General features: G+C 37.1%; 1 protein-coding gene across 1 annotated transcript in view; it reads left to right on the forward strand.

The window, feature by feature from the left end:
- LOC134789987 (katanin p60 ATPase-containing subunit A-like 1) overlaps nucleotides 1–13409 on the forward strand; it is a 58036-nt gene that overhangs the window by 19506 nt on the left and 25121 nt on the right. Inside the window, exon 2 of the mRNA XM_063760729.1 lies at nucleotides 8825–8930. Within this exon, the coding sequence (XP_063616799.1) occupies nucleotides 8825–8930 (106 nt within the window). The remainder of the gene's footprint in view (nucleotides 1–8824; nucleotides 8931–13409) is intronic.

Raw genomic sequence — 13409 nt, forward strand, 5'->3', positions numbered from 1 at the left:
AAGACAGTACTCAGGGTCTGATGATGGAGCTGGAAGGTGGTCACCATTACCAATCAACCATGCAACTAAACCACATCGTGTTTAGGCTCGTTTGATTCGTCTCAACAAGATCTTTGACACTAGGTGATACACCAAACACGAAGCCCAAACACGATGCCCAAACACAAAGCCCAAACACGTAGCCCAAACACGAAGTGGTTCAGTTACGTGATAGACTGGTACCCGTCGCCACCTTCGAGCTCCATCATCAGACCCTGAGTAGTATCTTGTGTCAAAGATCTTGTTGCGACGAATCAAACGAGCCCAAACACGAAGTGGTTCAGTTACATGGTAGACTGGTACCCGTGGCCACAGTCCAGCTGCATCATCAGACTCTGAGTACTAACTTTTGTCAAAGATCTTGTTGCGACGAATCGAACGAGCCCAAGCACGAAGTGGTTTAGTTGCATGGTTGATTGGTACCGGTGACCACTTTCCGGCTCCATCATCAGACCCTGAGTACTATCTTGTGTCAAAGATCTTGTTGAGACGAATCAAACGAGCCCAAACACGAAGTGGTTTAGTTGCATGGTTGATTGGTACCGGTGACCACATTCCGGCTCCATCATTAGACCTTGAGTACTATCTTGTGTCAAAGATCTTGTTGAGACGAATCAAACGAGCCCAAACACGAAGTGGTTTAGTTGCATGGTTGATTGGTACCGGTGACCACCTTCCGGCTCCATCATCAGACCCTGAGTACTATCTTGTGTCAAAGATCTTGTTGAGATGAATAAAACGAGCCTAAACACGAAGTAGTTTAGTTGCATGGTTGATTGGTACCGGTGACCACCTTCCGGCTCCATCATCAGACGCTGAGTACTATCTTGTGTCAAAGATCTTATTGAGACGAATCAAACGAGCCCAAACACGAAGTGGTTTAGTTGCATGGTTGATTGGTACCGGTGACCACCTTCCGGCTCCATCATCAGACCATGAGTACTATCTTGTGTCAAAGATCTTGTTGAGATGAATAAAACGAGCCTAAACACGAAGTGGTTTAGTTGCATGGTTGATTGGTACCGGTGACCACCTTCCGGCTCCATCATCAGACCCTGAGTACTATCTTGAGTCAAAATTAATACATATAGAATGTCAGGTCGTTTCAAATATTTTTAATCCTGTCCGGTAGTTTATTAAACTGTACCATTATAAATTATAATACTATAAAAACAGTGCTAGGATCAAAGTCTCTCGTTGCGGTTTACACGCACACAGTATAGCGTTTTACACGGCGCCCGCCGCACACAATGATAAAAAATCTCGTTGTCGCCGTTGAAAATGTGCGGAGCCGACCGACACACGTCCTGCCTCTACAAGCTCTGCCGCGGCACTGAGCTGGCGCAGCGCACGTCATCGGTAATATAGAGTAGTTTTCAAAAAATTGCCAAAAAATTATAGTAGAATTTCATAAACACTAATGTATACCAACAGTATAAGCAAACGTTGCAGATTGCTTGAGTATGAAAATGACTTCGATATTAAGTAGATTTTCGTAGGAATTGACACTTGTTTCGGAGAGAAAATTGAGTTCGTTTTACTTTGATTTTCTCTTTCTCAAAGGTGTGTAGGAAAAATATCGTTTGATATGCCTAAAGTACAGGGTATTAGTAATACAAAATAGCCAGGTTTAGCAGAGTAAACTTCTCAACATTTCCAAATAAGAGCTTGCCATTCAGTGCTTCACGGGGTTTTTCGGAAACGACCATCAGAAAAAAAATCATTACTAATTTAATAAGTCCTTTTTCTAATATTTACAACGATATTTAAAAAGATAAGAAGACGCTTTTACTGGAACAAGTACTCATTGTTTCTAATAATGAGCACAAAGTCCTGAATTTCGTCGACTAGTATCATCAATTTTGCGTTATTTCGACTTTTCTTGTAAGAGCGCTCTTAATGTGATTCCATTTGAAGATAGAAGGGGAGTGGTGATCTATGATTTAACTGGCTTTCAGCGATTTGGGTCATGGGTGGTTGGTTAAGCAGACTGATTTGTAAGTCAATTTGCAATGTTGTTGATTCTTTTTAACGCGATGGAGGTAAGGCATGCCTTCTGATGGATTAAGCAAAATATAGGCAAACAAATCTAAAAATGCTGCAAAGTTCTTACGAGATGTTAAATTTGTGCGACTTATTTCTTTTTCTCCACATGCTTCTCACCGTGTACTATCCGGAAATCAACGTTTAAGTTCATTCAACGTAAATGTCAAACATGCAGTAAATAACGATTTCAAGCGGAGACCGGATGGAATTTGGTTGCAAGTTGCAATGGGCATCGGAAATCGTATAAATTCTCTTGCGGGTTCTCGATCTTGCCAAGCGTCTTTGTATCACTCGAGACGTTGTGGAACAACTTGTCATAAGTATGAAGCAGTATTAGATTGGCAAACCAAGTGACATTGACCTTGACAGACAATTCTTCACAGATTATAAAGACAGGGTATCCTAAACCTGGTGAGCAATGTTACAAATTACCTTTTCCAAAAGACCTGAAACATAGAAAATGTACCTTCATAGTTTTAAAGTATCGCAGATGTCACATGTAAACATGTAAATTTGAGCTAACTGGCCCTTAGAATTCTCTGCCATAAAAATCATCAAATCTGCCATAGCAGTTTTAGCTGTATTTTTAATCGTGACATGATAATTAATTTGTTATACTACGAGTATTAATACCCATTGTTTAATATTAGTTTGCACGCGCGAGAACACCATAACAACATTTGCATGCAATTTCGCGGCAATTTTCAGAATTCCAATGCGGTGGCTAGACTGTAACAACGCGATAACTCAGTATTTGCGCAAAATAGTATCTATGGGAATGGGATTTCAGAAAATTATCCCGCATTGGCTTGGACAGTATTATAGAAATTCGCAATAATGCAAAAACTACAATGGAAAAAGTATCCGTAGGTAATGTAGATAAATTGTAAATATGTTGTTTAGGTATCTCAGATATGAAATCGTAGATATGTATATGTCTCATCCAAAATCATATCCGCTCATCAGTTGACAAGCTCAGGGGATTGCTCATTAGTCAGCTAATTAGCATTTAGCCGGCGAGTCGGTGAGACACGTCCCGCTCGCGGCTTGTCCGTGCGATATTACCACTAAATTACACACATTTATATGACACGCACCATAAAATCCTTTACTTATGCTGCTAAATTGGCCTCACTTCAGCCTTAATTCGCATGTCGCAGTTGATTATGCGGCGGTAGGCTTTGAGTCGGTTTAGGTCACCTAGTCTAATTCAGTGGCTGGATGGTCGCCAAGCATTTGTTCTTTTGTCGTGCGTCCGTCACAGTCGTTTTGTATTGTCATGCGTGTTACCGTTCGGTTCCCAAGTGTTGATGTCGCGGTCGTTGAACTGTCGATAAATTTTATCGTCACTGTGACGCATTTGGGGTGGCTGCTTCGGTTTTTAAAGTTGGAGTTGGGGAGAAATCATAGCTCGCTAAGGATTAAGTGAAAAGTTACGAGTTAGATTTTAGATCCTACTTCGATATTCATATTACACAACGGATGTAAGATTCGTGTGGGAACATTTTTATTGTTCGCCTTCGAGATCATTGTGTGCTAATAGTTGTGGGAGATCGAATTTCACTTTTGTGGGTGCTCTGCTTGGTGAAGGAAGAAATTGACGAACCTATTCAACGTCTGGTAATCGAAAAGTTTCTTTGCTTTGTGCATTGCTAAATATTAATGACGGGAGACCGTTTCTTAGTTAAATATAGTTAAGTTTTATTACCTATTGTACTAACGCGGAATTGTTTCTTGCCTCGCGAGTAAAGTAGGTTAGTTATGAATGAAAACGCGGCTGTCGCACGCTTATTAAATTATGTACGCACCGTGGTCGTGAAATGATTTACAGTTCACTCCGAATTTTGTCACATTGTTGTTAGTAACTGTAGTTTTACTGAACCTGATATTTTAAGTAAATCTTCTGAACCTTTGCTATCGACTTTCGATTAGATTTCACTTTTAGTTTGCCTAACAAGGACGTTTGCGAGCTCGGGGAAACTTTCTCCGAATAGCCTTATATACCACCTGGAATGGACACATACAGACTGTATTGTACAGTCACCTGCAATATTACTCTTCAAAGGCCGCAAAAATATGTGACACGCTCTTATGGCTCTACAAATAAGATCGTGTCAGATATTTTTGCGGCCTTCGTTGTGTAACATATTATTGCCGGTGACTGTACAGCAATAGGGGATTTTACTGCAATGTTCTGCCGCCAGAGTGCAGCACTACCGACTCAGTAGTAGTAGCGGTTGACCAAAATCAGCTGCAAATGGTGTTAAAGGTATGAAAATCGGCACGATTAATCTTTAGGCCATTTGAATCAATTTTACCCGTAGCACAAAAAAAAAAACAAACAGAAAGGAGTTATGCCGTCATCTTTTTTTGTATGGAAAATAAAAAAAAATTGTTCAGAAACCTATCGTGTGTGGTATTAAATGAAAGGGCATTTGGAGCCAGTTCTAAAAATATATCACATTATTATATTTCCGTCACTTGCAATCAATTAAAATTTAAATAATTTTCTTAACATACCAAGTTTGGGCTCCTCCAGGTACGAAACCGTTGAATTATTTTATATAAAATATACCTCAAGTAATACCCAATATCCTCATATCTAACCCCAAGAAATTAATTTCGAATATATTTAGTTCTAGTATTTGTTTTAAATTTTTTATTATTACAAATTGTGATCTATCAATCTATCAATGAAACGGCCTGCTAGCCTAGTCGATAGTGACCCTGCCTATGAAGCAGGAGGTCGCAGGTTCAAATCCTGGTAAGGGCATTTATTTGTGTGTTCATCATCATCATCAGACAAATAAATGCCGATATACACATATATACAAGCCCTGGTAAGGGCATTTATTTGTGTGATGATGATGATGAACACACAAATAAATGCCCTTACCAGGATTCGAACCTGGGACCTCCTGCTTCATAGGCACTTCATAGGGTCACTATCGACTAGGCTAGGAGGCCGTTTCATTGATATCACCATTTGTAATAATAATTTTTTTTTTTTTAAATACTAAGACTAAATATTTTTAAAATTAATTTCTTGGGGTTAGATATGAGGATATTGGGTATTACTTGAGGTATATTTTACAAAAAATAATTCAACGGTTTCGTATCTGGAGGAGCCCAAACTTGGTATGTTTTGAAAATTATTTTTATTTTAATTGAATGCAAGTGACCGAAATATAATAATGAGATATATTTTTAGAACCGGCTCTAAATGCCCTTTCATTTAATACCACACACGATAGGTTTCTGAACAAAAGTTTGTTTTTTTCCATAGAAAAAAAAGATGTCGTTATAACTCCTTTCCGTTTGTTTTTATTTTTTGGTGCTACGGGTCAAATTGATTCAAATGGCCTAAAGATTAATCGTGCCGATTTTCATACCTTTAACACCATTTGCAGCTGATTCCCGAATTTCAGGGTGTACCGCTATCACTACAGTAAATTCATAGACTAACTTATGTGCTGTGCCTTTAACTGTTTTTGACAAGTTTTCACAGACAATAAAATATGACATTGATGCATCAAGGCGGTTTGTTAACAAGGGTCTACCGGTAAACGCGAAAATCGAAATTTAGTTATCTGCCTCTTTATCGCCCGAATATGCAAGAGTGATAGAGAGATTAGATAACGAAATTTCGATTTTCTTGTTTCGCGGTAGGCCATGTGTCAATGTGGTTTGTTTACTGTATGTGCCACAAAGGTGCCATCTACGCAGAGCTTCCTAATATTCCCTATTGTACAAATGTCAATTAACTATAGCAGTTTTAGTTAGTTTAGTTATCGGAACAACATAGCCTGGAAATGTTTATTACAATCTCGTTTTAGTTTGTAATAAAACATGCACTTAACACTGTATTAGTACAAAATGTGATCACTAATGTATTTTCACCACACCAGCTCGGAAAGGCTTACACTGAGAGAAAAATCATCACCAGGAATTAATAAACAGTTCTGTACTGGGGGAAAAAATGAAGTTTTAGTAGTAATCATGGAAGTTTCACTATTTCTGTAAAATTTATTTATTTCTACAAACAGCTCAGTAATACTAAATCTAATTTCAGCAAACAGACTTTAGTAAATGGAGCATTAAACAAAGTTCAGTATTTATTACAATCCATTTTTATTACTACTAAAATTCTCCGATTTTTACTAGTAAAGTTTGTGATTTTTGGAAAAAAGCATCTGTGATTTCAAGTTATGATTTTAGTAAATGTCTCACTTACATAGTTTTGTAATATCTAAAAAACGAGTTCGCGGGAATAACATTACCCCATTTAAAATAACAATTCAGTTGTTACTATAGCGACATTACAAAGTTTACTGGTATTTAGTAGATAGACTTGTTGTGTTTATGTTCATTGTTGTACCAATCACTAAACGAGTTTTGTAATACCAACACAGCGAAACGAATGTTAGTGATTTTAGTAAAATTTACTACTTGCTACGTTCATTTGGTTAGAGTTAGTATTGTGTCGGATGTCGGGCGGGCGTGTCTCGTGTCTTCTTTGTTTAAAACATACTTAAGTTAAATAATAAATTTAGGATATATTGTGGGCCATGGACATATTAACCCGCGACCTACTGTGTAGTTGGGGTCTACAGGAATATATTGTTCTGCAACTTCGAGCTAGCTGTTGTTATTCTAGTGATAATGACATCAAAGGTAAATCTAAACTGTTTGCAATTCCAACCTCCCTAGCACAGGTGCGCCGCGAGAGCATGTTGCGCGCGTAATAACTACTAGTCTCTTTCTGACTGTATGAATAAGAAAGGAATGGGTAGAATATCTCGACAGGCTTTTATAGTGCCTCTTTAGTACAGAGATATACTACCAAATGCTTTTTTATTCATACAGACAGAAATAGAGACGGGTAGCTACCACGCGCGCGACATGCTCTCGCGGCGCCCGTTTGCTAGGGGCGGAGGAATTGCAAACAGTTTAGTTTTTGCCTGTGACGTCATTATCTCTAGAATAACAACAGCTAGCTTGGAATCGCAGTACAGTTTAGTAAAACCTATGACGTCATCGTCTCCGATATTGCTAAAGCACGCTTAGAATTACAAAACGGTTAGTTTTCACCCATGACGTCATCACCGCCGATATTGCTAAAGCACCTCTCGGAATAACAAAACCAAATTTCTGAAATTACTCTAGCATACTTCAAATTACAAATATAGAAGTTGTATTTCCTACTAAATGGAAATTGCAAAAGTCAATTTGTTCCTATTAGTTGACTCTCCTTGTCCCCGGATTAAGTTTTATTTTTGTAATTCTAAGTGTGTTTTTGTTAGTTTTTTGTCTCAGTGTACGTTGCACTTCAAAAACAGATAGCAAAGTTGCATTTTATTCACATGTGAGGCAAAGTAATCAAATGCAAATTTTGAGTTGTTTTCTTATGTTTGCTGGTAGAATATTGTTTTAAATATTCTACCAGAAAATAAATATTTAATAACATTCATTAGGATTTTATTTTGTTTGATTTTATTTGATAATTTACATAGTGAATAGAATCAGGCGTTACTTTGCGGAAATCCATATTAATTAAAACCAAAATATTACTTTGCTAATCCGCGTAAAAAGATAACGTGCTAGTCAATCAGTGCTAACCCGTTATACTTACTTGCGTATTATTTGCACGTTTTTTAGCACGTTATCTTTTTACGCGGATTAGCAAAGTAATATTTTGGTTTTAATTGATAATTTACATTTAATATTTGCTTCGGGTTGGTATGGTGAAAAATTTTGTGTTTCACTCGGGGGCAAAATTTGTTTAACCCTTGTGGTTTAAAACCCTCGCAACGCTCGCTTTTTCGAACCACTCGCTACGCTCGTGGTTCAATACTGGAATCTTTCGCTTGCTCGGGCATCAATATTAGCACGAGCGGTTAAATAAATAAATAAATAAATAAATATTAGGGGACATCTTACACAGATCAAACCTAGCCCCAAACTAAGCAAAGCTTGTACTATGGGTACTAGGCGACGATATACATACTTGTATAGATAAATACATACTTATATACATAGAAAACAACCATGACTCAGGAACAAATATTAGTGTTCATCACACAAATAAATGCCCTTACTGGGATTCGAACCCAGGACCATCGGCTTAGCAGACAGCAACAACTAAACAACAACTTTGCCCCTTGTAAAACAAATGACTATTGTTAGGTATTGACTGTGCCGATGTATCCAATACATGTTTGATTAGATCAGTGTTAAACAAACAATTGATGTCTGACCGCGAACTCGTTGTTTATACAGCGTTCAAAGAGACGTAAAAACTATAGATGGTCAAGCAAATCTTGTCAGTTGAAAAAGGCGAGAAATTCAAATTTTCTATGAGACGATATCCCTACGTGCCTACATTTTTCATATTTGCCGCCTTTTTCTACTGACAAGATCTGCTTGACCAACTATATCATAATTGACGTTTACCTACTCCTAACTTAACCGAAATAAATTAACCAGCCCACCGTACGCAGCAACTTTATATTTGAAACAGATTTTTTTTAACACCCTATTTATGTCATATTAATGCTGGGCAAAGGTCTCCCTTTTCTTCCACTATTCGTCACGATTCGCTGCATCTACCTATGTGAAATTGTTTATTATTATTATTTTCTCTATTCGTACACTTCGTTTGCCTGTTTCGTACACGAATTGCCTGCTGTTGAAATATCTTTTGGGTTATTTATTAAATTATTATGTTTCTGTTGTCCAGGTACAAAAACAGATGGCGCGCGAATACGAACAGCTAAAGGCGACGGTAGCCACGCTGCAGATGTTCCAGCATGAGGGGGAGAAGGCCATCACGCCTATGACTGGCAGTAAGTCCACTCTTAATTTAAATTATAGCGAACATTTACTGGTACAAACGTGGTGGTGGTTTTATGGGATTTAGAGTGTTTAGACCACACTAATGAACAAACCTACTCTAATGATATTGTAGAAAAGGTACACTGAGAGAAAAAACTAACAAAAACACACTTAGAATTACAAAAATAAAACTTAATCCGGGGACAAGGAGAGTCAACTAATAGGAACAAATTGACTTTTGCAATTTCCATTTAGTAGGAAATACAACTTCTATATTTGTAATTTGAAGTATGGGGTCATCCATTAATTACGTCACACAAATATCTAGATTTTTTTACCCCCCCCCCCCCCCCCCCCCCTTGTCACATTTGATCACATTTGGCAAACCCCTCCCCCCTAGTGTGACGTCACATTTTTTCTACGAAATCGCCAAATCGAATTAAGTAAGTACCTAAGTATTATTAATATTTTATCAAAATATTTTTGACGATATAAATATTAGTAATTTTATAACCCAAAACTGCTTAGGAAAGAAAATTAAAAGAATAAAAACGATTATCGTTTTAAAAAGTTGTTATTTAAATGTACAGCGAATAAAATAATTAAAAAAAAAAATCTGTTACTGATGAAGTTAAAGTGACGTCACAAAGCTTGTGTCTCCCCCCTCCCCCATGTCACAATATGTCACATTTTCTCGACCCCCTCCCTCCCCCTAAACGTGTGACGCAATTAATGGATGACCCCTATGCTAGAGTAATTTCAGAAATTTGGTTTTGTTATTCCGAGAGGTGCTTTAGCAATATCGGAGGTGATGACGTCATGGGTGAAAACTAACCGTTTTGTAATTCTAAGCGTGCTTTAGCAATATCGGAGACGATGACGTCATAGGTTTTACTAAACTGTACTGCGATTCCAAGCTAGCTGTTGTTATTCTAGAGATATGACGAGACACGCCCGCCCGACATCCGACACAATACTAACTCTAACCAAATGAACGTAGCAAGTAGCTGTGTTGGTATTACAAAACTCGTTTAGTGATTGGTACAACATAGCTAGTTTGTTAGTGCACGACACCTTGCACTTTGTGACTATGCGCTGAAACTTGGCACAGTTGATTCTTAGCTGGTCATGAGCAGATACAGACCGGGAGACCTCGAGAGCCACGTCTCATTTAGTGGGGGGGAGGGGGGGAAGTTCGACGCCGCCGCGCTTCACTTGGAGCAACATTTCTCTAAAACTGTACCTATTAGGGCATGTGATATATCATTTTCGGTTAAATTAAGGATGAGGAATTTTTTTTCGGAACCAAAACAATGCACTTTCTAACAGAAAAAAAACATAAAGTAGAAAAGACAAAAAAACGTATCTTGGATTTTTTCATAATTACCAATTTTTTTTTAAAGTGTAGTAGGAATCTGAAAACAAAAAATATAGTTGTAAAGCTACACTTATTACGTTTAAGAAAATATATAGTTTATTATACAAAACTGTTGATAAATGGGAGATAAAAAATAATATTAAGCGTGGGCCAGAGTGATCTCAATACAAAATATTATTAATGTGGGAAAGTTACTTATAATTTGTTCTACAATCGTTTATTTTTTTAGTTTTTCGTAAATAACTCGTAAACGGTAGCCCACAGCAAAAAAATATCTTTTACGTAAATAATCTGTTTCAGATTTCTTATAAAATAAGTGCTCCTTTTTTTCGCTAAGATCAATATTAAAAAAAATATTGAAGGGAGAAAATAAATACTAAGGTCCTCTTTCTCTTTGACTAAATCATTCGTAAATAACTCGTAAAGGATGTCCAATAGCAAAAAATATTTTAACACAAGAATAATTAGCATAAAATTTCCTACAAAAAAGGTTATTCAAACTTTTTCGCTAGGATCAATATTTAAAAAGGGGACCTTAGAATTTATTTTCTCTCTTTAATATCGTTTTTAATATTGATCCTAGCGAAAAAGTTCGAATGACCTTTTTTGTAGGAAATTTTATGTAAATTATTCATGTACTAAAAATTTTTTTGCTATTGGCCTTCGTTTACGAGTTATTTACGAATGACTAAAAAAGGGGACCTAAGTATTTATTTTCTCCCTTCAATATTTTTTTTAATATTGATGGTAGCGAAAAACAGTAGTACTTATTTTATAAGAAATCTGAAACAGATTATTTACGTAAAAGATATTTTTTGGCTGTGGGCTACCGTTTACGAGTTATTTACGAAAAACAAGAAAAATAAACGATTGTAGAACAAATTATAAGTAACTTTCCCACATTCATAATATTTTGTATTGAGATCACTCTGACCCACGCTTAATATTATTTTTTATCTCCCATTTATCAACAGTTTTGTATATTAAACTATATATTTTCTTAAACGTAATAAGTGTAGCTTTACGACTGTATTTTTTGTTTTCAGATTCCTGCTACACTTTAAAAAAAAATTGGTAATTATGAAAAAATCAAAAATACGTTTTTTAGTCTTTTCTACTTTATGCTTTTTTTTTGTTAGTAAGTGCATTGTTTTTGTTCCAAAACTAGATTTCTCATCCTTAATTTATCCGAAAATGATATATTACATTCCCTAATACGTATAGTTTTAGAGAAATGTTGCTCCAAGTGAAGCGCGGCAGCGTCGAACTTTCCCCCTCCCCCCCCACTAAATGAGAGGTGGCTCTCGACGGCTCCCGGTCTGTATCTGCTCAAGACCAGCTAAGAATCAACTGTGCCAAGTTTCAGCGCATAGTCTCAAAGTGCAAGGTCCCCATACAACGGTGTGCAGTAACAAAGCAGCTAACAATGAACATAAACACAACAAGTCTATCTACTAAATACCAGTAAACTTTGTAATGTCGCTATAGTAACAACTGAATTGTTATTTTAAATGGGGTAATGTTATTCCCGCGAACTCGTTTTTTTAGATATTACAAAACTATGTAAGTGAGACATTTACTAAAATCATAACTTGAAATCACAGATGCTTTTTTCCAAAAATCACAAACTTTACTAGTAAAAATCGGAGAATTTTAGTAGTAATAAAAATGGATTGTAACAAATACTGAACTTTGTTTAATGCTCCATTTACTAAAGTCTGTTTGCTGAAATTAGATTTAGTATTACTGAGCTGTTTGTAGAAATAAATAAATTTTACAGAAATAGTGAAACTTCCATGATTACTACTAAAACTTCATTTTTTCCCCCAGTACAGAACTGTTTATTAATTCCTGGTGGTGATTTTTCTCTCAGTGTAGAGAGGGATCAATAGAGAGTACTCTCTCCAGGCGGGTGCTATGCCTGGGGACCGAAGTCCACTGAGAGGTAGTCAGTAGGAGTATATATGTATAGTAAGTGACATTAGAAACTCCGTTAGCGCGATGTAGGTTTCTACCTAATGGCGTTTTAGCTTCCTAGCGCCATCTGTTAGAACATTGTGGCATGACGTCGACAGTGACAGAGGAGACGCCACAGTATTAGACTTAATAACAGATATGCACGGGTTACTAACAGCAACACTCTTTACTGGCCATCGTTGAAGCTTGTGTCATTGCAATATGATTTAGGAATTGTCCCTTAACAATGTCGACGTACACGTTCTATGTTTCGTCGTCCATCCGTTGACTTTATTCTGTGCTCTTACGCCGTTTTCATTTTATTAAGTATACACAAGAAACAAGATTGCTTCACTTAGAACGCTCGTGCTCTATCCTTTTTTTGGTTTGAATGAACCCGCCTAGGAGTGTACAAATATGGGTTCAATGTACCTTCACTTCAAATATAACAAGATCAATTTTATCTTATCTTGTTAAAGGGAGCCCGTTTTGGGTGCACTTCGAACCACTAGAATCTTTTGTGCGCCCGGTACAAAAACTACCAGAATGAAGTCACGTTTTAAGTGCTCCCATATAACTGTTCTGTAACCACAATTATGGAGGTGATGTTGTATTCACTGCATCTCTCCGCTGTTTGGTCGCCGCTTCTCGGTGTCTTGTTTCCATCCACACAAATGAAGCGTGCAATTAGGTGTCGTGTCGCTTGTATCCCGATGCGCTTCAAACAGGTATTTGTTTACTTCTGCTAATGACAGGACACCCGATAGTTTAGGTTCGAGCATTGTAGACATTATTTGCCATTAACCTTTTATTTGTGCTTGATGAAGATCCTGTAGCGCTAAGATGGTCGCCTTTTTATCATATGTCACTATGCCTGTCACGTTCTAACAAATATGAAAGTGCGAAAGTGACGCATGACATGACAGATGATAAAAATGTGTCCATGATATCCGTGCTGACCACATTTTTCAGTCACCTTTTACATTTTTTTAGAACGATTTATTTGCTAAATACGTCACGATCACGAATTCACGACTGAGATTTGAACCCATAAACAGACGAAAAGTTACAAGTTATAGGCAATTAGGCACCCAGTAACCCTTGCATATCGATGGAACTAGGAACCAACTTACCTCATCAGGCGGCCAGTGAACCT

Source organism: Cydia splendana, chromosome 1 (genome assembly GCF_910591565.1).
Source record: "Cydia splendana chromosome 1, ilCydSple1.2, whole genome shotgun sequence".
NCBI lineage: Eukaryota > Metazoa > Arthropoda > Insecta > Lepidoptera > Tortricidae > Cydia > Cydia splendana.